General features: G+C 41.0%; 1 protein-coding gene across 1 annotated transcript; it reads left to right on the top strand.

The window, feature by feature from the left end:
* Positions 1 to 17,565: 17,565 nt before the first annotated feature.
* LOC100339291 (olfactory receptor 9Q1) lies at positions 17,566 to 18,501 on the top strand. The gene has a single exon (XM_008273189.5). It carries the CDS (start codon positions 17,587 to 17,589, stop codon positions 18,499 to 18,501), a length of 915 nt encoding a protein of 304 aa, XP_008271411.5. The 5' UTR covers positions 17,566 to 17,586.
* The last annotated feature ends 7,270 nt before the right edge of the window (positions 18,502 to 25,771 follow it).

Below are 25,771 nucleotides of genomic sequence, written 5' to 3'. Positions count from 1 at the left end.
GCTGTCTCTCAGATATACCAGGTATGATCTCACCTCTGAATCTTTGCACTGGCTCTTCCTTCTGCTAGACTTCAATTCTTTCATATACAAATATAACTTGCTCTCTTCAAATCCATTCAGACATCACCTTCCACGGAGGCATTTTCTGAACAGCCTACTTAAAGACTCAAGATGCATTTTCTTCTGCTTTGTTTTTCTGTATAGTGTGTATTGCCACCTGCTTTATGCTTTTCTTGTGTGTTTTCTTTGCCATCACTAACATTAAGCTCATTGAGGACAGGGTTCTCGGCTGTCCCCAGTGCTAACACAGTCCCTGGCAGGTAGTGAGTATGCAGTAAACATTTGTGGAATAAATGATCAATGCGTATTGCACTCTTGCAGGTTAGACACATTTGTGCCAATTCCTGACACCTCACACATACTTAATGTTAATGGAATAAAGGACAAACTTTGTTTATACCGAGTTCTATTTAAAACCATCTTTGATCACTTAGTATTACCTCCTGTGGCTTTACAACGCCTTGATCCCTTTTGTGGAGGGACTGTGTGTGCACCGTCTCTCCCACATTCAGGCTGTCTAATAAACTCTGTAGACATTATTGAGCTTTTATCCAATTCCCTAAGTGGGCTAAACTTATTGGTTTTTTGCTCCTGTTGCATCCTCACTGCTCTTTTTGAAATACACAAACCACTTATTACTTGTTTGACATATGTTTTCCCAGCGGGCTTTAAATGTTTCAAGAGGGTAGGGTCTGTAAGCCTTTTTTGCCACGGCCTCCCACACTTCCTATGCAGTGTCTGACTTGTGGTAGACAGTAAATGAGTATTTGTTTACTGGGCCAGGTATCATCAGCGGTGCTAAAGAGGGATTAAAACACATTTCTTGATCTCAGGCATCAGAGGAACCCTTCTGGGAAACTACCTCCTTGTGTGTGCACCAGTGAGTGCATCTTTTGGGAAATTCTTTCCTGTGAAGAGTGACATTTAGAAAACCATGCACCTTCTGGAGTTCTGAGATTGAACATAAAGATTCTCCTGTTTATTCAATAACACAGGAAAATGACAAAATGTCACCCAGGTTTCTGTATATTTAAACATTGCTCCTCTCTGTGTGTGTGTTTTAAAGATTTTGTTGGGGCCTGCAGTGCCGGCATCTCATATGGGCACTGGTGCGAGTCCCAGCTGCTCTACTTCAGATCTAGCTCTCTGCTGTGGCCTGGGAAAGCAATGGAAGATGGCTCAACTCCTTGGGTCCCTGCATCCATGTGGGAGACCCAGAAGAAATTCCTGGCTCCTCGCTTTGGATCAGTGCAGCTCTGGCCATTGTGGCCAATTGGGGAGTGAACCAGTGGGTGGAAGACCTCTCTCTCTCTGCTTCTCCTTCTCTCTCTGTGTAACTCTGACTTTTAAATGAATAAGTAAATCTTTGAAACAAGAAGATTTTGTTTATTTATTTGAGAGGTAGAGCTATAGTCAGAGCAAAGGAGAGACAGAGAGAAAGGTCTTCTCTCCAGCCAAAATGGCTGGAGCTGGACTGATCCAAAGCCAGGAACCAGAATTTTCTTCTGGGTCTCTCACATGGGTGTAGGGGATCAAGCTCTTGGGCTGTCTTCTACTGCTTTCCCAGGCCATAGCAGAGAGATGGATTGGAAGAGAAGCAGCTGGGACATGAACTGGCACCCATATGGGATGCTTATGCCCATATGGGAGATGGAAGCTTAGCCTCCTATGTCACATCACCGGCTTCTCTCTGGCTTTTTTTTAAAATTAATTAATTTATTTAAAATTCAGAGTTACACAATGAGAGAAGGAGAGGCAGAGAGAGAGACAGAGAGAGAGAGAGAGAGGTCTTTCATTTGCTGATTCACTCACCAGATGACTGAAATGGCCCAAGCTGTGCTGATCCAAGGCCAGGAGCCAGGATCTTCCTCTGGGTCTTCCCATGTGGGTTCAGGGGCCCAAGGACTTGGGTCATCTTTTACTGCTTTCGCAGGCCACATCAGAGAGCTGGTTCAGAAATGGAGCAGCTGAGACTCAAATCAGCACCTATATGGGATGCCAGCATAGCAGATGGCGGCATTACCTGCTATGCCACAGCACCAGCCTCTCTGTGTTCTTTTAACTGAGGAAAACTGCAGAGATGGCTGGATCATCAAAAAATCTCCTTGGACTAAGTAAGTAAATAATAATTATAAAAAATAATTGTTAATTTCATTTATCCTAATAGATTAGATATGATTAAATGCATTGAGTGCGTGGCATAAAATTCTCAAATTTTTATTAGCATTTTATCAGTTCCTGTGATGTATGATTTTAAACACTTAGCCAGTATTTTAAAGATTTTATTGGGTTTCTTATTTCAAAAATAATATGTTTTGTTATAATAAAATTAAAGGATCCATAAATATAAAAAGTAAAAAAGGGAATATGGATCTTTTTTCCACATTTTTGTATGAATCTTTATGTGCTCATCAAACATTTACTCATGTGTTTTATGCAAAATAGATCATATTTCATAAAATTTTTACAACTTGCCATTTTCCTTGCCATGTCTTTGTGACTTGTTAATTGCAGGTATGTCTTCTTATTAAAGGCTACATAGTATTCCATCGTATGAAGGGATACTCATTTATCCCCCTAATTCCCTCCAGTGACAACATTGCAATAAATATCTTTGAATGTGACTAGTTATACACCCGTACTCTGCATAATAAATGCTTAAAAGTGAATTTGGCAGTGGATTTGTCTTGTGTTGATTTGTCCTCCTTGGAGCCCCATCTTCCACAATTTCTCTTCTTGTGTAGTTTTCTAGTGGGGACCACAAGAGACATTTTACACCATATTTGGAAAAAAGAGGGAATCAAGTAGAAACTGTTTTCTTTTTTGGGCTCTGAAGAGTGGTGCAGGGGTTGGAGTGAGAGTGTCCACTGCAACTCACATTCAACAATCATTTATCTGCTGCTTCGTTCTCTCTTCCATATGTCGTTGCGATGCCAATGCAACGAGATCTTCACCAACGTTGAGTTGATGCAGGCACTATGTCCTTGAACTGTGAGCTAAATAAGTCCATTCTCTATATACAGCCTCAAGCATTTCATTGTAGTAATGGAAAACAGACCAATACATTTGAGTTTCTTTTTAGTACTTTTCTGTTATTTAAATTTATTTTAACTCTACAGTAATGTTTAACATAGCTTATTTTCTTTTTTGAGGGTTGTAGTTAATTTTGGTGTCTAACATAGAAAAATATCTCATTATTCTTTCTCAAAAACTTTTTTGCTTTTCTGTTTTTGTAAAGTTTATTTTTATTTGTGCAAAAGACAGAACGACAGGGAGAGAAAGAGCTCCACTTGGCATTAGCAAACATCCAGAAGTTCTACCCACAGGTACTGACCTGGGCATGGGAACAGTCAAGATCTACCCAGTGTTGGGTTTTATTCATCGAGTACTAAGTTCCAAGACGCAATCCTGCTGTTTCTTCATATCTGTACAAGGATGGAGAGAGGTTGATAAAGGCAATCCCTTTGTTGCCCAGGCTAGGACTAAACTGGGTCCCATCTGGGTCTCACGGTCAGCAGGCCTCGGGCAATCTTAGGAATGCACACACAGCAGGCTCACTTGAGGCTTGTGGTGACACACGAGATGAGTCTGTCCTAGAAAAGCCAAGTTCTCTGCATGATATTGAGGAAGCTAGAGGCACAGTGTGGGGACAGTGACCATTAAGACCTCCCTAGTCCTGGGTTTTCACCAGCTTGTTGTTGAATCTGAAGACATAGTCCTGTGGTTTCATGTTCTCCACCCAAGGTTTGAGAAAGGGTGCTAAAGGCAACACCTTGACCACCTAGGCTGTTAATAAACTGGATCACACTTGAGTCCCCCAGTTAGCTCCTGCACGGTCTCAGGTGCAAACCAGGACCACTTGAAGCTGGCAGTAGAAGACACTGAAGCAGGTCCATCCCCGGGACACAGACCTCTGACATTGCAGGCTGGCTCTGAAGGCACTGGCTTGGTGGAAGAGGCCTTTGGATTTTATCAGGTGCTGCGTCCCCCTATTAGAAGCCCAGCTCAGTACTTCAACTCAGGACCCCAAGACCTCTTTTTTGCCTTATTCCCTGTGGCTGCAATCTCCTTCTGAATTCTGCCACAGGTCAGGAGAGGAGGTGGTGGTGCAGGAGGTGTCTTGCTCACCCGGCTAAAAATGGTTCCTAAAACCTAATTCTCACACACAAGCCTGGGGACAGGGACTATGGGACCCTGTTGGGCATTTAAAAAAAAAAATCATGGCTTTTAGGATTTCAAGCCTAAGATCTAGATTGAATTCGTTCTCCCTCTCCCACTATCTGCACTATTTGGAGTTGAAAGAGGAGGATGCAGTTAACTCTTTGCTTTCTACTTTCTCCAGTGCACTTTTTCCTCACTGTTGTACTACAGTCAGGTACCGTGTGGACTTTCACTTTGCTTCTGTAGCAGCCATGAAGGCAACTTGGTGGTAGACTGCTGTTCAGATTTATGTCGCTTGGAGAGATGTTCACCAGGGTGTCATTCGGCTGTCACCTTGCTTCTGCTGCCTGTTTTTATATTTTTACTATATATTCATATCTTCTTAAAAACCCACAGCTTATTTGTATTTATTTTAAAATTTCACATTCACAGTGCCATGATGTTCATGGTGTTCAAATCTCTAGCAATTTGTTCAACACGAAGATTTTGAGATTCACCCATATGGATATACATACCTTCAGGTCATTGATTTTTATTGACTTGATTGTGGGCCCACTTCCTGGAGAGTTCTGAGAAATGCACCAAAACAGCTATCATGCAAAATGATTTATTTGCAGCAGACAAGGAGGCCATGGGAATAATTTCAAAAGTGGTTCTTCTCCAAGAAGAGGACATGGATATTATTTATTTTAGGGGAAAATGAATATGTAGGAAGGGAAGCCCTCCCATGTAGGGGTGTGTACAGTTCATGCTTTATGTGTCATCACAGATGTGATGCTATGGCAATAAGGCTTATGCTCCTCCTGGCTTGGAGATCTTAGTGCTAATATGAAGCAAAGGGTGAACTTTGGATATCTTCTGATCTATCTGTACAGACGCTGTTCTGGCAGCCGGGTCTAGGTCAGTCTAGGGTGACTGGTGATTGCACCTTTCCAAGAAACGTGACTGAAAACCTGAAAGACAAATCTGAAAACCTGAAAGACAAAGCGTAAGGTGCTTTTAGAGTCTTGAAAGAAAAATGAGTCACAGCAAAACTTTTGAGTTGCTTGGGGCATTAGCTGGTGACAATATGTGTAAAGCGTTCTTTCTCATAATTTAAAATTATCTCTGTAGACAGTTTTTTCTACATTTCTTAGTCTTAGTGACATTTATTTGTTTTATGTCTCTTATTACCCTTTAGACTGGCAATGTATCAAATATTTCAAAAAGTCAGCTCCTGGTTTGTTGCAGCCATTTAAAAATTTGTATTATATATCATTACCGCTTCTTAAATTTTTTACTTTCTGACTGTTTCTTTTTTGTATATGTTGTCTCTGTGTATGCATGTTAGTATTTCCTTGTATATATTTTATTTACTTTGTTGTCCAGAGTGTCTAATAAATGCCTTTACAGGTCTAGTCCCCTCTCCTTCCTTTTGTTGCTATAATTCATAGGATTTAATATGTATATAACAATGTCAATTATTTCTAAATAGTTTACTACTTCAGGGAGAGCTACATTCGCTTTTTTTTTCTTTAAAAATATGTAATATATTTATTCCCTCTTGAGTCTAGAAGTGTGTCTTTTAAATTTTTTTAGTTTAATGATACATTCAAAATTTAAAAATTTATTTTGAAAGGCAGAGGGACGGAGACATACAGGGAGAGAGAAGGGGAGAGGGGAGAGATATCTCCCATCCACTTGCTTACTCTCCCTTGCAATAGCGGAGACTGGGGCAGGCTGAAGCCAAAAGCTGGAATCTCAACCCAGGTCTACCACATAACGTGGCAGTGACCCAAGCACTTGAGTCATCGCCTGATGCCTGCCAGGGTGTGCATTAGCAGAAAGCAGAAATCAACCCAGACACTGTGCTATGGGATGTGGGTGTCCCCATTAGCATCTTAATTGGTTCACCAACCATCACTCCAAGTGTTTCTTTTTTCAATATTTCTATCAGGATCTCAGTGAGATCTTTGGGTCTGAATTCTCAAGATTTTCTTTATTAGCTCAAGGAAATTTCTCTCTGTTATTTCTTCAATTTAATCATCCTCTTTTAAAATTCTTTTTAGCTTACATTAAACAGAATCTACCTTTTGTATCTCTTTTCTTTTTTCATGATTCTCATTCCTTCTAGTGATATTTTTGCTTTATATTCTGGGAAGCATAACAGGTTTATAATTTAGTCTCAATACAGGTGAGCAGCAAAAATAACTTCTTAAAATTTTATTTTAACTGAACTGAGTCTGTTTACCACTCACAGCAAGAAAAAAAAATCCTTTTTAATCCAAGGCAACTCAGTCACTTTCAGTTTTAAACATAGTCCATTCACGATTTAAATTCAGTCTGAACAAGTTTCTCTTTTCTCTATTCCCTTCCTTCCTTTGGGGAGAGATCTAAATTCCAAGAGGCCTTGTGCACTGGGGTCAGGACATTCAGTACAACTGATTCTCTGACCTCACTGCCCTCTGAGCAGATGTAGCTCATCTTTTCTGGTTCTTATTGCATGCACTCCTACTGACTGCTGCTGTCCATGGTCAAGCCATGATTCTCTCCCAAGAGACATATACTCTGCATTCTCTTTGTATGGACATATGGGTCTTCTGACTTTCTCAACTAATTTTATATAAAAGTTTCAAGATTCTGTGAAGTTGTTGTGATCCTTCTGCCTGGACGACTCCACCAATCATTGTAGTTATATTGCTCTGTACTATGTTGAATGCAGAAAATCCCAGGAAGTCTTTCCATCGCCTTAGGAAGTGAGGCATAAGTATCCTCTCTTCTAGAAGCTTCTAATGTAATTTAATGATCCCAGCGGGACTCGTCCAAGGTTGTTTGCTATTGTAGTACTGGTCCCTTCTCAAGGATCCAAATAACAGCTGTAATCTAAGTGGGAGATACTCTCTGCTTTCATACTCTCTGCCAGTTGATAACATCCTTTTCATTTTGAATAAGAAAATAACTATTTGATATAGTGTGAGTTTTATGCCCATGGTATAAATTCTTCTATTCTTATCTTCTAGGATTGCCTTTTATGTTAAATGATCCATATTGGGCAATTCCAAAGAAAGCCTCTTGCTTTTCAATATATTCACTTTTTTTTTTTTTTTTTTTTTTTTTTTTTTGTTACAGGCAGAGTGGACAGTGAGAGAGAGAGAAAGAGAGAGAAAGGTCTTCCTTTGCCGTTGGTTCACCCTCCAATGGCCGCCGCGGCTGGTGCGCTGCAGCCGGTGCACCGCGCTGATCTGATGGCAGGAGCCAGGTGCTTCTCCTGGTCTCCCATGGGGTGCAGGGCCCAAGCACCTGGGCCATCCTCCACTGCCTTCCCGGGCCACAGCAGAGAGCTGGCCTGGAAGAGAGGCAACCGGGACAGAATCCGGTGCCCCGACTGGGACTAGAACCCGGTGTGCCAGCGCCACAAGGCGGAGGATTAGCCTAGTGAGCCGCGGCGCCGGCCCTAGTCACTCTTACAACTAAAAAGTTTTGGTGTGAAGATGATTATTTCTTTAATGTATTAAAATATTCATTTAGAAATTCAACTGGTGTTTTTATTTCATGATTTATCAGAGCTACTCCTAAAGGGAAAGTATCTAATAATCACTGCTTCCTAAATCATGGAAGTAAACCAAGGGCTATCAGGAACAGAGTACTGGGTGGAGATTATGATATAAATTGAGGGGAGCTGGCGCTGTGGTGTAGCAGATACAGCCACTGCCTGCAGTTCCGGCATCCCATATGGGCACTGTTCAAGTCCCGGCTGCTCCAATTCTGATCCAGCTCTCTTCTATGGCCTGGGAAAGCAATAGAGGATGGCCCAAGTCCTCAGGACCCTGCACCCGTGTGGCAGACCTGGAAGAAGCCTCTGGCTCCTGGCCTTAGATTGGTGCAGCTCTGGCCATTGCAGCCAATTGGGGAGTGAGCCGGCAGGTGGAAGACCTTTCTCTCTCTCTCTCTCTCTCTCTCTGCCTCTCCTTCTCTCTCTGGTAACTCTGACTTTCAAGTAAATAAATAAATAAATATAATCCTCCACCTTGTGGCGCCGGCACACCGGGTTCTAGTCCCGGTTGGGGTGCCGGATTCTGTCCCGGTTGCCCCTCTTCCAGGCCAGCTCTCTGCTATGGCCAGGGAGTGCAGTGGAGGATGGCCCAGGTGCTTGGGCCCTGCACCCCATGGGAGACCAGGAGAAGCACCTGGATCCTGGCTCCTGCCATCGGATCAGTGCTGTGCGCCGGCCGCAGCGCGCCGACCGCGGCGGCCATTGGAGGGTGAACCAACGGCAAAAGGAAGACCTTTCTCTCTCTGTCTCTCTCACTGTCCACTCTGCCTGTCAAAAAAAAAAAAAAAAATTTATAAAAAAAAAAAAATAAATAAATATTTAAAAAAGAGAAATTGAGGGCAGTGGGTGGTGATAAGGCAAAACTTAAAATCTGAAAATACTATTTGACCTAAATTGTAGCATCATCTTTGGAAATGCTGCTTAAATTTTCAGATGTGACTTGACTATTCTGTCATTGCCATCTCTGCTTTATGCCGCCATCATGGCTCTCAAGATGGCTGGGTGAAGCTAGTGACTACATAGTATAGAGGATTTAATAACATAATTCTATCTGTATATTTCATCTTTGAATTCCTTTTTTTAGATCTATTCAATTAATTTTATTTTCTGTTTGCCCCATTGACACTGAAGCTTACCTAGGATTTATTTTTCTCTAGTAGCTGATGATTTTCCTGCTTATTCTCTATACGATTCTGATCAAATTCCTCATGTTCCTCTTTTCTTATCTGTTCATTAATTAGGCCATCCAAATATGTATAAACCAGGTCTTCAGATAGACTTCCTTTACCTTTGCCTCTTATATAATTGCTGTGCAGTTGATCTTCAGGATACTAGCTTTAATCTATGCATAATGATTCAGGCAAATCCCTGATGGGGGGAAAGTCTGTGCCTGTGTTCTACACAGTCGTGATCCTCAGGCTGAACTTCCCAATTTTATAGGAACAGGGAAGTGAAGGAGGCCTTGAGGAAAGCTCTTAATAAAGCCAAGTTGTTCTAATTATCTTCACAGCTCTGCAAGATGCTCATAAACAAACTCTTCTGTTGGACTAACCATCTGGGCTCTTGTCATTTGCAAGTGTTCACAGCATACTAGGCATAGAACCAGGCACCCAGAGACTGGGAATTTTCCTACAAGGAGTTTCCCATTAGGGCCAGCTACAGGAAAGGCAATGAAATTCAGAGACAGAATATCAACTTATACATCCTATATGTTAATGGGGAGAAATATTGATAAATATTTGAATTTAAATTATAGAATGATAACAACAGGCAAAGATTACATCAGTAGTGTCATTAAACTTGAAGCAGAGAAGAACAAAATGGGGTAAGAAAAGGATGAGAACACAATTGCATAATGAATTTATGAGATCTTCCATCCAAAGAAGCAGTCATTATAATCTAGGAGGATACTTCCTTATATGATTAGAAGTACTATATTTTTCTGAATGATTTATAGTTTCATTTTTAAGTGGAAAGTTAACTGTGAAGTGCTTGGCATAGTACCTGGCACACAGTGGGCACTTATGCATATTACCTATATCTGTGGTTATCACAATTATTATATCAATGGGTTCTACATTCATGCAAATCCAGACAGAAGGTTTTATTGTTATTTCAAAGAACCCATTTATATTAGTCTATAACATCATTGAATGAATACAGATTCAGGCCAGGAAGTAGGAAGAAAGGTTGGATATGGAAGTTTTCAAGAAGTGTCTTCCTGATTGGTGAAGATCAGGGTTTCTTATCGTCTTATCAAAGAGTGGCTTTACTTTCTTTGCTTTTGAATGGAGATTTATGTATGTAGGTAGGTCTTTACTTGGAAGGCAGAGTGACAAAGAGGGAGAGACAGAGAGAAAGATAGAGATCTTCCATCTGCTAGTTCACTCCCTGAATGGCTGCACCATCCAGGACTGGGGCAGGCTGAAGCCAAAAGCCAGGAACCCTGGTTTGGTCTCTCTCATAGGTGGCAAGGGTCCAAGTGCTTGGGACATCATCCACTGCCTTCCCAAGTGCATGAGCAGAAAGCTGGGTCAGAAATGGAGCAACCAGAACTGGAAATCCAATATGGGATGTCAGTGTCACAGGCAGTGGCTTAACCCACTGCACCACAATAACAGCCCCTTTTTCCTTTATTTTAATTTTCTCCATTTTGAGTTTGGTTTATGATTCTCATTTGTAGATGAAGAATTGAAATAGAGAGGGATTTTCATTTAGGATTTATGTATTTTTGGGCATAAAAATAACATATGGTATTTTCTAAGAGCCAAAAGGAACAAAGGTTTGGGAGATCTTTTTCTGCCACCTTGTTTACCCTCTCCCCTACCTACGGAGTGGATTCATGGCCTAACAAGGTACATTTTATACTCTAGGGTTGGGGGAATTTCAGAATTGCTGTGGACTAATGGCTGTCATAAACCTTCCATTTTCCCCCTTTTTTAATGGGACTCTTTGTTGAAGTTATCCTACATGAGAATTAATACATTTTGAATGTTTGTGGGCAGACATATAACTTGACTACTTAGTTCATAATTCTCTGTCCCCAGGGGAGTTGCGTCTAGACCTAATGGAGATCTCATGGTCCTAAGGCATTGATCTCAATGATGTAATTTGCTGAAACTTATGAAGGAATCTCAGGGTGGTGGTCAATATATTTTGCATGTAGTTGAGGGGCTAGACTATGAATATTTATGGGCAATAGGAAGGCTGTATTATTGTTCAGAAAATACTCATTCTGTTTCCCACTGTGAGTAGAATAACCCCTACTCAAGGATGTTGAGCTTGATGATTGATTTACTTTGATGGCATGTCAGTAAGTAGACTTGATGCAAGCAAAGACTTACCTGCTGGTACTTCTGCTGTTGTTAGAAGAACATGCTCAGAGTACCTCACTGACCCAGAGCTGATGAGAGACATGTGATACAGACCAGGAACCAAACTGCAGCTTGGCCAAGCTGCTCAGGCCCAGAATAAGTAAGTTAAATTCTGGCTGACTCATAGACCTGCAAGTATGAGAATTATTACTGTGTGGCACTGAATTTGTGAGTGCTTGAAACACCGTGGTAGCTAACTAAGTACTCTAGGGCCAAATACTTTTGGGAATTGCTGCATAATAGACATTCCATTTGGTGATTTGCAAAGCATGGAATAGAGCTAAACTTTTTGAGAAATTCTCTAGTAAAGACAATTGTGTAACTTCACTTAACTCATAGTCCCAGAATTATTTTGGGTCTTGAGTCCTTTCTTTGTATGTTAAAATAAAAAAAATAGAAGTTAGCTGACATTTTTCCTAAGTTTCCTCTGCTAAAGATAGGACTCCCCTCTTGTCAAGGGGAGTAATTCAGCAACTCAGCTCACAATAGCCAAGATATGAATCAACCCAGATGTCCATCAACTGATGATAGGATAAGGACATTTTGGTATTTATACACAATGAAATACTAGTCAGCCATAAAAGGAATGAAATCCTGTTTTTGCAATGAAATGGATGTAACTTGTGATCATTATGCTTAGTGAAATAATCCTATCCCCGAAAAGGCAAAGCTCATGTTTTCCCTGATTTGTGGTAACTGGTATACAAAATGGGATACTGTGGTATACCAAATATCAATATACCAAAATGGTATATTGTGGTATACTGATATACAAAAAATGTAATGTATATTAGCAAAATTGACATATTGGAATTTGATTACTGTTTCAGCCCTTGTCTATATTCTTGAGGAACAGTGGTTTTTGTATTTACTACTTGTTAAAGATGGTTAAGCTTGTGGTTACAAAGTAAATTCAAAGTATGCCGATGTAAAAAGTAAAAGAAAAACAAGAAGGAGGAGGAAGGGTGAGAACTAGGGAGGGAGGGAGAGAAGGGTGAGAAGTATTATGCTTGTAAATCTGTATATATTAAATACATGAAATTTGTTCCCTTCTATAAATAAGAAAAGTGAAAATAAATTTTAGTTCCCACATGTAAGGGAGAACATGTGGGAAAAAGATTTAGATGATCTAACCTAACAATATAAATAAATAATTTTAAGTCTTCTCTTACTGGATTAGGTAGGTGAGAGGTTTAGGTGACTTTGGAGCTGGGAGAAGAGAATAGAAACAAATGATTATCTCAGTGGGAAAAGAGATGAGAGTTGGATGAGGCTTAAAGTAAAGGCAAGGAGCAACTAATGACAAATTTCTTGTGATGGGAGTGGTTGGAGATTCTCTTTTCTCATTGATTTTTTTTTTTGACAGGCAGAGTGGACAGTGAGAGAGAGAGACAGAGAGAAAGGTCTTCCTTTGCCGTTGGTTCACCCTCCAATGGCCGCCACGGCTGGTGCGCTGTGGCCGGCGCACCGCGCTGATGCGATGGCAGGAGCCAGGTACTTCTCCTGGTCTCCCATGGGGTGCAGGGCCCAAGCACTTGGGCCATCCTCCACTGCACTCCCTGGCCACAGCAGAGAGCTGGCCTGGAAGAGGGGCAACCAGGACAGAATCCGGCGCCCCGACCGGCACTAGAACCCGGTGTGCTGGCGCCACTAGGCGGAGGATTAGCCTAGTGAGCCACGACGCCGGCCCCCATTGATCTTTAAAGCAACTCCCCCCTCCTCTTCTGCTTAGTATTGTAAATCTCCTAAATTTTTTATACCATCTTTGTTAAAAGTCTGTTACCCAAATATTAATTTTGCCTTAAAGAATGAAGAAAGATGAAAAGAGTCTTCATGCTTGGCATGTGCTATGGGGAAAGGTGAGTGGTCACGGGACATGGGCGTTAAGCATAAGCAACGTGTTAACAGAAACAGGAAAATGGAGAGCCGTGCAAAGGTAATTGTGAGTCTTTGGGTGTCATCCAAAATTTGAGGAGGGCTTAGATTTTACACTACACAAAGGTTAGGGGATGTGGCAGAGATTTTAGCTGAAACATTAGTTTGCACAAATATCCATGTGGTTCTGTGCATTTTCTTGAATCCCCTGCAGTTATGTTGAGGCCATGTGGCAGGATTCTGGTCTCTGGGATGTGAATGGGAGTGAGGCAGACCACTTACAGATCTGGGTCTTAGCTGTAGTCTACATGGTCTTGAAGGCCACATTCATGAATAAAACATAAATTTATTTCGTAAAGGAGCTGTTTAATGTTATTTGTTAACACAGCATAGCCTAGAAGACTCACTTTTTAACCTAATGAGCCCTGGCATGCATGTGTGCCAAATGTACATGTGTGTGTGCATTGCTATAAAAATATGAGTGTCCTCTTGGGCAGAGGTTGTTGTAGCCTAGGCAGAGTCCTTTAGCAACTGATGTGAGCAGGACAGACTGAATTTTAGTCTCATTGAATAACTTCATGCATATTATCTATATCTGTGATACAAAAAGGAGTCTTATCTCTCAATTCAAATCTTGTTAAGATAGATGAAGAAAGTACCTCGAAATGGCTAGAGACACTCTGCAAGCATTACAAAGTTGAACTCCTGCCATTTCTTTTCATATGTAGAGGACAGGAAGAAAAGAAAGGAGATATCCCTTGGTGATTGGAAGGCACTTGTTAAGTTTGTTCCTGGAAGTCCCTTGGGCTTGCCTTTCCTTTTCAAGCATATCTCCTAATCCCAGTGCCATGTTGGATCACACTGGGGATCAAGGCAGAAGAAAAATCAGTGATGCTGTTCTGTCTTTATTGAATATTTTGATGCTTTATTTATCATGAAGTTTTTGCATTGATTCTGGTTTTAAAAAATATTTCATTCAAATAATATTTATTTTGTTTACTGAAGTTTTTGGTGCCATATTAACTTATGCATGCAAGCCAGCACCTTACTCCTCTCATTTTAGTTCTGGATTTGATTTGCCTGGTGCCATCCTGTGCTGATGTCAAACTGCCACTCATTGTCCCTGAGTTTTCCAGCCCTATGCATTTGATCATGCTGATTTCCTTCCTGTCCTCTGTCCAAACTAACTGTCAAAGCCCATGTCCTCTGGGACACTCTGTAATCTACCCAACCTGTCCGTAATCTTAGTTACATATTGATTAAGAGTTGAGTACTTGTGGGCTTGCAGCTGATCATCTCACTTCTTAGGGCGAATATTCCTTATAGACAAGCACTGTGCATTCTTTTTGTTTTTCTCTTGAATCCCTTGTTCTTCACTTTGAATTCTTAGCACAGTAATGAATCATTGAACTATGTAGTCCCATATTTTGTTGGTTCTCCTAGTTGTTAAAAACAATTATTTCTCAGTTCTTTCTCATCTCCCTTATTTGCTTTTTTGAGTTGAGTCAACCTGAAATTCAGTGACTTAACAAAATGCCTATGAATTGGAGACTAGTGTCAAGGATGCAGAGTAAGTTAGCAAAGGCCATGCCAATGAAAAGAACTTGCCAGTTTCCCTGGGCAACATCCCAGGCTTCTGTTTTCCCTATGGTTTCATTTGTGTCTAGAGAAATACAGGAAAGATTTAATGAGACATCTGACTCCCTAGAGAGAGCAAACAGAGGACATAATGAGTCTTGTCGAGGTCTCTGTGCAGGGTGCCCGATTGGCATTCCTAGATAATGCTAATCAAAACTTTACTTCTGCCAGGAAGTTTTATGCTTCTAAATGCTTCTAACATTGTTGTGACTGAAAAAATGAAAGCTTGTGATGTGTGACTCCCTGTGGACCATGCAGATCTTTTGAACTGCTTCTCTTCTCCTTTGTGAGAACCTGGTTTTTTTTTTTTTTTTGGAATTCACATGGGCAACAATTGCTTTTCCTTAGAGACCTCTTTCACCGTTGGCTCTGGATACCTCAGAGCTTTCCTAGCAGCCATCATTGTTTTCTCCAAAGAGACTTCTGTTGGATCTGGAAGACTATAAGAAAAGGCCTTTCTCAAATATTTAGGCTGTTCATTATCTGGAATTGAACACGACCAGGTAGAAAAATGGACCCTAACTAGATTTAGCAGATCATGGAAACAGAAACACTAACAGAAGTAAGTCCTTGACAGAATAGAACTGGCTAGAATTTTCTTGAAGGTCATACTGTACAGAAACTGACTTTTAGACAGCTTAGGCATTCTGTATGTGTGTGTGTGTGTGTGTGTGTGTGTGTGTGTAATGGAGGAGGAGGAAAAAGGACACAGACGCTTTAGGAGACTTGCCCAGCATCATATCTGAACTTGTAGGGGAGGACAAGACTCACTCAAACCAGAGCATAGTGCTCTCTCCTATGTCCTTAAGATGGCTTCTCCAAGTAGTGGAAGAAAAAATAACCTTTTAGTGACTAAGGAAAAATATTGGACAAAGAGAGAAGACCAGTCAGGTAAAAGGAAAGTGAAATTAAGGTGAGAAAATTGGCTTTTTTTTTTTTTTTGGCTTATGCTCAATTCAGATTCCCAGATCAAATTTCCTTTATCATTTCCCCTGATAGGTCTGTCCAATGCTAGTATGGCTACCAAAGTCTTATGTCTTAAAGATGATCAAATAGTCTCTCTATCCAATTGCTGCAACTCTGCCAAAGGACGTTCTATCCATTAGCTCAAAAGCCTCCATCAGCCATTAGATACTAATAGACTGCAGTGCTGGTGTTTGTTTACCTATCGGTGGCCACTTCCTGAGTAAGGGCTGTTGGAATAGTCATGCGATGCCTGTGAAGTCTGTTACGAGGTAAACTGAGCTTCTGCAGTTTGTTCTCAGTGACAGGTCCACCATCAGATAGCTGAACAATCTTGGTTGAGTGACTCAAATTTTTCTAAATTTCCTCATCCATAGAATGAAGATAAGGAAATGTCTTACATCACAAAGTGGTTATAGGAAATAAATGGGCTAATTTACAAATGATGTAGAATAATATCTTATTATGTATTTTCAATTATTCATGACAATAATAGTTCTTATAAAATCTAATTTTGAAGAATGAGGAGGCTCTGGATAAGACACATTGTTAGGTCAAGGGGAGAACCTAAGCATGGCTTGACCTTTGTGGTTGTTCATTGATCTTACGGAGTTTTTAGACTTTAAGCCTTTTCTGTTTAAATAGTACACAAAAATAAGAATAATCACTTGGAAGTATCTACAGTAGTTTTCCTTTTGCGAGATGATTCACACTTCACATGATAACTTTATTCCACAAAAATACATTAAGCCCTTACTGTAATGTGGTGAATTCTGGGGAAACATACAACTGACAAGTCAGATTCAAGAGTTTTTGCTGGAGTGGTGTGGTAGGTATAGCCATTGCTTGGGTGCCTGTTCATGTCCAGCTGCTCCACTTCCCATCCAGCTCCCTGCTATTGTCCTGTAAAAAGCAATGGAAGATAGCCCAAGTGTTTGAGCCCCTGCTACACATGTGGGAGACCAGGACGAAGCTCCTGCGTTCTGGCTTTGACTTGGTCCAGCCGTGGCTGTTGTAACCATCTGGGAAATGAACCGGTGGACAGAAGATCTTCCTCTCTCTGTTACTTTGACTTTTAAATACATAAATCTTAAAAAAAGAAGAGACTTCTAGTAGAAGGTACAGCTTACGTTGGGGCTTGAAGGTAGTATAGGAATTGGGAGGGACCTCAGGGAGAAGAGGAAGGTATTCCAGGCAGAAGGGGTATCCTGGCAAAATTGCAATGGTGTCAGAATACAGAGCAAAAGAGAAGCTAGTGACAATCATTTAGTATGGCTGGAGAAAAGTGTGGCAAGGTGAGGTGTGGTGAGGACTTGAGAGGTAAGGAAGTAAGCAGAGATCTTATTGAGTTCATTCACAATATGCTGAAAAGTCTAAATAATACCCTAGAGGCTTTAATAGACAGATGAGATATAATCAAATCAAAATCTAATAAATATTATTCTGGCCACAGAAAGGAGCAAGAGTTGGAAAACAAGCAAATCTGAAGGCAGGGAAAGCAGTTAGCTCCACTCTTAATCCTGGTAAGAGATGATTAGAGTTTAAAAAAAATGCAGAGCTGAGGTCATGGAGCAAAAGGAATAGAGCCCTGAGATGTACAGATGCATGGAAGCAGGATCCCACATCCTAACTCTTCCTGGAGCTATGGGGAGATTTTGGTTCACAGTAGTTGTCCAACAGGCAGAGCTCACTCAGCCACTTTGCAGCAGAGGTGAGACAGTGAGCACTCCTATTCCAAAAACGTTTTCCTGTATTTGCTTTCTTGACATGCTAAGGTGACTGTACCTCAAGAACTCTTTTGAAGGCAGTCAGTACTGCCAGTCATCTCTGAAGCCTCACGTAAGTATCTGGAACATTTTGTGCATGGTGCGTATTCAACAAGTGCAACCTGGAAACAATGGTACATCCTATTTGCAGCTTTCTAACATGCTTCTCTTATAGATCTCTCAGCAAGCACTGGCTTCATGGCAGAGAAATCTCACCATGGTGACCGAATTCTTTCTAATTGCATTCACTGAATTTCCTGAATGGGCACTCCCTCTCTTCCTCCTGTTCTTATTAATTTATCTCATCACCTTACTGGGGAACTCTGGCATGATTGTTCTGATCCACATAGATCGCCGACTCCACACACCCATGTACTTTCTTCTGAGTCATCTCTCGTTCATGGACATCTGCTACTCATCCGTCACTGTTCCTCAGACTATGGTGGTGCTATTGGAGCATGGAGCAGCTTTATCCTATATGCGTTGTGCTGCTCAGTTCTTCCTGTTCACTTTCTTTGGTTCCATTGACTGCTACCTGCTGGCCATCATGTCCTATGACCGCTATGCGGCCGTGTGCCAACCGCTGCTTTATGCCGCCATCATGACGCAGAAGGCTCGCCTGGGTTTTGTGGTTGGGGCTTATGTTGCTGGTCTCTTCAGTGCACTGGTACGGACCACTTCAGCGTTCACTCTTACATTCTGTGCTAACAATGAGATCGACTTCATTTTCTGTGACCTCCCTCCTCTTTTAAAGTTGACCTGTGGGGACAGCTCTATTCAGGAAATGGTAATTATTGTGTTTGCCATTTTTGTCATTCCTGCTTGCGTGGTGGCGATCTTGGTGTCCTACCTGTTTATTATTGTGGCCATTATGAGGATCCCTTCAGCAGGAGGGAGGGTCAAGACCTTTTCTACTTGTGCCTCCCACCTGACAGCTGTGTCTCTCTTCTTTGGAACTCTCATCTTCATGTACCTGAGAGATAACTCTGGCCAGTCCTCAAAAACGGATCGGGTGGTATCTGTGTTCTACACAACAGTGATTCCCATGTTGAATCCCCTCATCTACAGCCTGAGAAACAAGGAAGTGAAGGAGGCCCTATGGAAAATTCTCAGTAGAACCAAGCGGTCCTGAATATTTCCTACCTTAGGAAATTTCAGGAATGACGTATTCTGTATCCTAGGAACTAGCTATTTATAGCACACTTAATGTTTAAGTGGATAGCTCGTGGTGCAAACTATTAAAAAAAACCAGAATGGGGCCTCCGCTGTGGCGTAGTGGGTAAAACTGCTACCTGCAGTGCGGGCATCCCATATGGGTTTCAGATCAAGTCCCAGGTGCTCCACTTTCCATCCAGCTCTCTGTTATGGCCTGGGAAAGCAGTAGAAGATGGACCAAGTCCTTGGGCCCCTGCACTCATGTGGGAGACCTGGAGAAAGCTCCTGGCTCCTGGCTTTGGATCGGCGCAGCTCTGACTGTTGCAGCCAGTTGGGGAGTGAAACAGTCGATGGAAGATCTCTCTCTCTACCTCTCCTTCTCTCTCTGTGTAACTCTGACTTTCAAATAAATAAACGAATAAATCTTCAAAAAGACCAGAAAACAAACAAACAAACCAAAACCCCAGAAGTTTCAGCTCCAGGGAGAAGAAAGAAGAAAAGGAAGAGGTAGCTTGAGAAGACACTGGAGTGAGAGCTATGACTTCTAGGACGAGTCACAAAAGAATCTGAAATTAAAAAAAAAAAAACACAATAGAATCTGAAATTAAATCCTGTGTAATTCAGTGCAACTCACAGACCTCATCAGGCTGTATTTATACAAGATTACATTTATTAATTTTTAAAATTTTATTTAATTTATACAAACTTCATGTATTTTATATATACAATTTTAGGAACTCAGTGATTCTTCTCACCCTACCTGCACTTCTACCTTTCTTCTTCCTCCCTCTCCTATTCCCATTCTTATTTTTTACAAAGATCTATTTTCAGTTAACTTTATACTCATGAATTCAACCCTACACTAAGTAGAGTTCAACAAATAGTATGAAGAAAAAAACACTGTTCCTCAACTGTGGAGACAAGGGCTGTAAACAACCATAGAAAGATTGCATTTTTTTAACTTTTATTTAATAAATATAAATTTCCAAAGTACAGCTTATGGATTTCAATAACTTCCCTCCCACCCGCAACCCTCCCCTCTCCTGCTCCCTCTCCCCTTCCATTCACATCAAGATTCATTTGCAATTCTCTTTATATGCAGAAGATCAATTGAGCATATATCAAGTAAAGCTTTCAACAGTTTGCACCCACACAGAAACACAGAGTGAAAAATACTGTTTGAGTACTAGTTATAGCATTAAATCACAATGTACAGCACATTAAGGACAGAGATCCTACATGAGGAGTAAGTGCACAGTGACTCCTGTTGTTGACTTAACAAATTGACACTCTTGTTTATGGCATCAGTAATTACCCTAGGCTCTTGTCATGAGTTGCCAAGGCTATGGAAGCCTTTTGAGTTCACCGACTCTGATCATATTTAGACAAGGTCATAGTCAAAGTGGAAGTGCTCTCTTCCCTTCTTTTCACTGGGTTCTCACTTGCAGAGATCTTTCATTTAGGTCATTTTTTTTTTTTTTTTTTTTTTTTGGCCAGAGTGTCTTGGCTTTCCATGCCTGAAATACTCTCATGGGCTTTTCAGTCGGATCCACATGCCTTAAGGGCTGATTCTGAGGCCAGAGTGCTGTTTAGGACATCTGCCATTTTATGAGTCTGCTGTGTATCTCACTTCCCATGTTGGATCATTCTCTCCCTTTTTTATTCTATCAGTTAGTATTAGCAGACACTAGTCTTGTTTATGTGATCCCTTTGACTCTTAGTCCTATCATTAGGATCAATTGTGAACAGAAACTGATCACTTGTACTAGTGAGATGGCATTGGTACATGCCAACTTGATGAGATTGAATTGGAATCCCCTGGCACATTTCTAACTCTACCATTTGGGGCAAGTCCGATTGAGCATGTCCCAAATTGTACACCTCAGAAAGATTCCATTTATTGAAAACTTTTCTATCACCTATTTTGTAGAATGCTATCATCTACAAATGTCAAAAATAATGTATAGTGAGCTCCCTATATTTATTATGTAGATTCAGCAATTGCTATATTTTTCTATATTTACTTCTTGACATATATATATATATATATATATATCCATCTATCAAGTCTTCTTATGTTTTGATCCATTTCAAAGTGCTTTGCAGACATCAGCATTGGTACCCTTCATCTATGTGCACTTCAGAATTACATCACTAACTAGGATTCAAGGAGTAGATTACATTTACTTATAATGGCGAAATTATGGTCGTTTCATTACCCAATTAGTAAAGCTGACTCTGCTCAATATATTCTTTAGAATTTCCTAGTAGCTCCCAGGGATGCCTCACACAAATCCATAAATGTCTTCAACAGGAGGTCATTAATACCTATCGCCACTGGAAATATGGCTTGTCTGTTCTTTCTCCCTACCTACCCCAGCTCCCATTTGTCACATTCCTGGACTGAGGATCTACTTGGTGAAATTATGCTTTCCCATTGCTGACCATGGTGTTTCCAGCGACTGGTGACTCTCTATGTTCTTAATGCTTCTTCTTCAGCATGGCAGAATAGTGCTGCATTCCATGCAGGGGTGGGTGAGAGGGTGGCATTTTCTATCCTGAGTCCCTGTGCTCTGCAACTGCTCACTTCTGCCCAAAGCCCCATAAAATCTACAGGGTCTTAATCTTCAATTCTCTACCAATACCTTCTTTGTCTCCATCAAACCCAAGGCACTGGAAGGAACCCTGGCACATCTATTCATCTCTTCTGCGTTTTCTTGGATTTTTATCCTTGAAACTCAAAATTTTCTTCCTGTCACCTGAATTATCAAAAAGCAAAACCTAGGTATATAAATGATATAAACAACTATGGGAGGAGTACTGCAGGAGTTAATACTATCTTACAAACAGGATGATTCAAAACTTGGCTAGCCAAAAATGCTGTGTCACACATAGAATTCCAGTAACAGGATTTTATATTAGAAGAAGCAGATGCATCAAAGATGGAAGATTCAGAGTTCATGGAGTCAGAGGAAATTCATTTTAACACAGCCTATAGTACAATAGAAGCACATCTTAAATCTTTAAAGACATTATGCTTATTCTAGAAGACAGGGCACTTTAAAACACACATTACAATTTTCCCAAGAAGTATTTTATCCTTTTAATGGTGTTTTGCCTTGATATTAAAACCCAGGCTGAAAACTTATAGCTCCACTAAGGGGGAAGATTAATAAATAGTTCATGTGTCCATTGTCAGGTGGTGTGAAATAAGAAAGAAGTTAGAAAGTTTGAACTAGATGTATGAAATTCCCTCTTGATTGAAAAAAGAATGTTTGGTCTAAGTGAATAAAATCAATGTGCTGAGAAGATGCTTGCTCTCTTCCCTGACAACTCAAAAGGGAGTACTAGGAGAACGCATGGCCAGGCTTTAGGAAATAAGCTAATGCTTCCTTCCGATTAAATGCTAAGCAGGTGTGTAAAGATGCTCATTCACGAAGTAAGGGCTAAAGGAAGAGGTGCCGGCTGGCGCCGCAGCTCACTAGGCTAATCCTCTACCTTGAGGCGCCAGCACACCAGGTTCTAGTCCCGGTCGGGGCGCCGGATTCTGTCCCGGTTGCCCCTCTTCCAGGCCAGCTCTCTGCTGTGGCCAGGGAGTGCAGTGGAGGATGGCCCAAGTGCTTGGGCCCTGCACCCCATGGGAGACCAGGATAAGTACCTGGCTCCTGCCATTGCATCAGCGTGGTGTGCCGGCCGCAGTGCGCCGGCCGCGGCGGCCATTGGAGGGTGAACCAACGGCAAAAGGAAGACCTTTCTCTCTGTCTCTCTCTCTCACTGTCCACTCTGCCTGTCAGAAAAAAAAAAAAAAAAAAAAAGGAAGAGGTGCCATGAAACCCCAAGTTGTATATAGGACTCCATAAGCTTCTTAAGTCTGTGAATAGAACCCAGGGGTAGTTAAAAAATTGCCTGTCTACTTATGTATTGCAGGGGAGACAAGGTTCAATGAGGAATTAAAAAAATAAGTGATAATAAGGAAGTTGCCTGATTCTAAATGAGGATTTGTATATCCTTACTTTTATAACTTATGGTGAACTCATCAAATAAGGTATACAAACTCTCAATCTATAAACAAAATAGTGATTATTAGAGGTGGAAAGGGATGGAGAGAATAGAGGAAATTTCAATGATGGGTACCAAATCAGAGATAGATTGAAAAAAAAGTTCTTAGTATTACACAGCATAGAGGGCCAACTATAGTTCATAATAATCTATTATATATTTAAGAAAAAAATTAAAGAAAGGGGTTACAAGGTTCCAATTATAAAGTAATATCAAAGAAGGTGAAATGCTGATTACTCCAATTTGGTCAGTACATATTGTACACATGGGTTGAAGCTTTGCACAGCAGCCCATAAACACGGACAATTATTATTTTTAAAAACTTGTGATTGATTTTATTTAGTTATTTTAATTTTAAAAGCTCTGATTCTAGCTGATAAGTTATTTGAAAAATCTGCTTTTGAAATAAAAATGGAATTATTCCCGATTTGGCATATTTACTTCTGTTTACATATCCAATGGGTATGTAATTTTCCTTGCCGCATTATTCACAATAATCATGAGAGATAAATAATCCAGATGTTCATCACCAGATGAACAGATAAAGGAAATGTGCTATCTTCATCAAAGGGATTGTTATACAGCCTTTAAATGGAACAGAATCCTACCAGTTGTATGGACAGCATCATGTTCACTGAAGTAAGTGTGTCACAGAAGGAGAAATAATCCATGATTTCATTTGTAAGAAATATTCAAAATAATAAAACTCATAAAAGTAGACAACAGGATAGTGGATGCCAGGGCTGGGAGAGGAAGAAATGGACAACTGGTGTTCAGTGAATAGAACATTTCAGTTATCCAAGACAAGTCAGTTCTAGAGATCTGCTTAATAGTATAGTACCTGGATTAACAATATTATATTGTGCACTTTAAAATATGTTAAAGGGACAGGTTTTGTTTCAAGTGTTCCTACCACCAAAACCCAACCGTCCAAAAATCTCCCCCAAAATAAAACCCACCAAAGAACACAAGGACATTTTTGGAGATGATGAATATATGAATATGATAACCTCGACTATGGTGATGATATAAGTTGTCTTTAAAAAATCATGGAAAATGTGTATTATGAAAAACTGTACAAGGATTTCAAGCATTTTGTATCAAAATATACTTTTAAATTCATTTCCGTGAATTTTTGTAGTACCCTGAGATTGCAAGTATATACATATGTACAAACTCAACAAAATGAATACATTAAGTAAATACTTTTTGTATACCCATTATGCTTTAAAAGTTTAGAGAAGTCTGATTTTGGATCTACATGTCTTGGGAAAACCAGGCTGTTCAGATTAGGAACACCATCTACTGGGAGGTTTTGAAAGTGGCTCTGATATTGAAAAGAATAAAAAAGATATTCTGAAGAGAAGCCTTGCACATCTAATAGGGGATGGCCAGTATAATAATTTACGTGAACCCTGCCTGGTCTCGCCCCTGGCATTCAGCTAGGCACTTCTGCTTACCATTCTCAAGTGCCTGCCAATACCTGGTGTTCTCTGAACAGAAGTTCCCCACCAGGAGCCACGTCCTGAGCTGTCAAAGAAGAGACCTGTTAGTATCATGACTGTTCTGATGAGCCGCAAGAGATCTCTGCATCCTCTTTTGCCTCAGACACAAACGAAGTGTTCTGAGGACTGCTCTACTTAGTAAAAGAGACGGGAGAAGGAAAGCCATATGCATTCCAGGGCCAGATAAGCAGATATGACTTTATTCTGGTTGAAGCAAGACATGAGCGATATGCGTGATTTCAGAAGTGCCAACAAAGAGCTTGTTTCTTTCTTAAACTTCCAGTCTTCATTTGCAATTGTTTTGCTTGAAAGTAGGCTTCTTGATCTCTGCAGATGGTTGGATACAATAGAAAGAGTTGGGTGATGATTGCCAGAACCAGCGTTATGTCCTTCTCTGATGGAATTTCCTTCTTCATCTACAAAATGAGGGAGATTGTTGAACAAAGAAATTCCCACTGTGGCATTAGATTCTGCTTCTCTGGGGTTTTATCTTGTTAAAATTTAAATTATTTGGTTGGCTCCGTGGCTCAATAGGCTAATCCTCCACCTTGCGGGGCATATTGGGTTCTAGTCCCGGTCAGGGCGCCGGATTCTGTCCCGGTTGCCCTTCTTCCAGGCCAGCTCTCTGCTGTGGCCCAGGAGTGCAGTGGAGGATGGCCCAAGTGCTTGGGCCCTGCACCCCATGGGAGACCAGGAGAAGCACCTGGCTCCTGCCATCGGATCAGCGCGGTGCGCGGCCACAGCGTGCTGGCTGCAGTGGCCATTGGAGGGTGAACCAACGGCAAAAGGAAGACCTTTCTCTCTGTCTCTCTCTCTCACTGTCCACTCTGCCTGTCAAAAAAAAAAAAAAAAAAAGAAATTATCTGAGAAAAATCTCACATTAAACATTGCTAGCCAATTCCTTCAGAAGGGAGTTGTCTCAGCTCTCTCTCAAAGCACAGGGTATGGTGGACAGTGAGAATTTGCAAAGCTGATAACTGAGAAGTACAGAGTGCCAAGACCAAGGAAGATGGAGTGGTCATAGACAAAATTTCTATTTATTATATTGGCCCTGGGAGGTCAGCATAAAGTTGACCTCTTTCCAATGCCTTTTTATGGTGGGAAGGATGTAGACATGAACTGTTTAAATATCAGTGGCATATTTACTTCAGCTCTGCCACCTGTTACCTCTGTCAATCACTACTCAGACATCAAGTCTGTGGGAGGCCCTGCAACACAGGTGCACTGAGAATTTCTTGGATTCTCCTTACTTTAGAGTGGAGAAGAGCTTTTCTTTTATGTTTCCCAAAACAGCATCCTCTCTCATCTGGGAAAAAAATCTACTTTCTTTTAAAAAAAAGATTTATATTTATTTGAAAGGCAGAGTTACAGAGAGCTACAGGCAGAGAGAGAGAGAGAGAGAGAGAGAGACCTCTTCCATCCATTGATTCACTCTCTAGATGGCTGTGGTCACCAGAGCTGTGCTGATCCAAAACCAGGAACCAGGAGCTTCTTCTGGGTCTCCCCATGGGTATAGGGGCACAAAGACTTAAGCCATCCTCTACTGCTTTCCCAGGCCATAACATAGAGCTACCCCGGAAGTAGAGCAGCCAGGACTAGAACCAGCGCCCATATGGGATCCAGCACTGCAGATGGTGGCTTTACCCACCACATCACAGCACTGGCCCCAAAATCTCCTCTCTT

Source organism: Oryctolagus cuniculus, chromosome 1 (genome assembly GCF_051225735.1).
Source record: "Oryctolagus cuniculus isolate XC-2025 breed Fujian yellow rabbit chromosome 1, ASM5122573v1, whole genome shotgun sequence".
NCBI lineage: Eukaryota > Metazoa > Chordata > Mammalia > Lagomorpha > Leporidae > Oryctolagus > Oryctolagus cuniculus.
The sequence above is the reverse complement of the archived record's forward strand: the minus strand, read 5'-3'. Positions and strand labels throughout refer to the sequence as shown.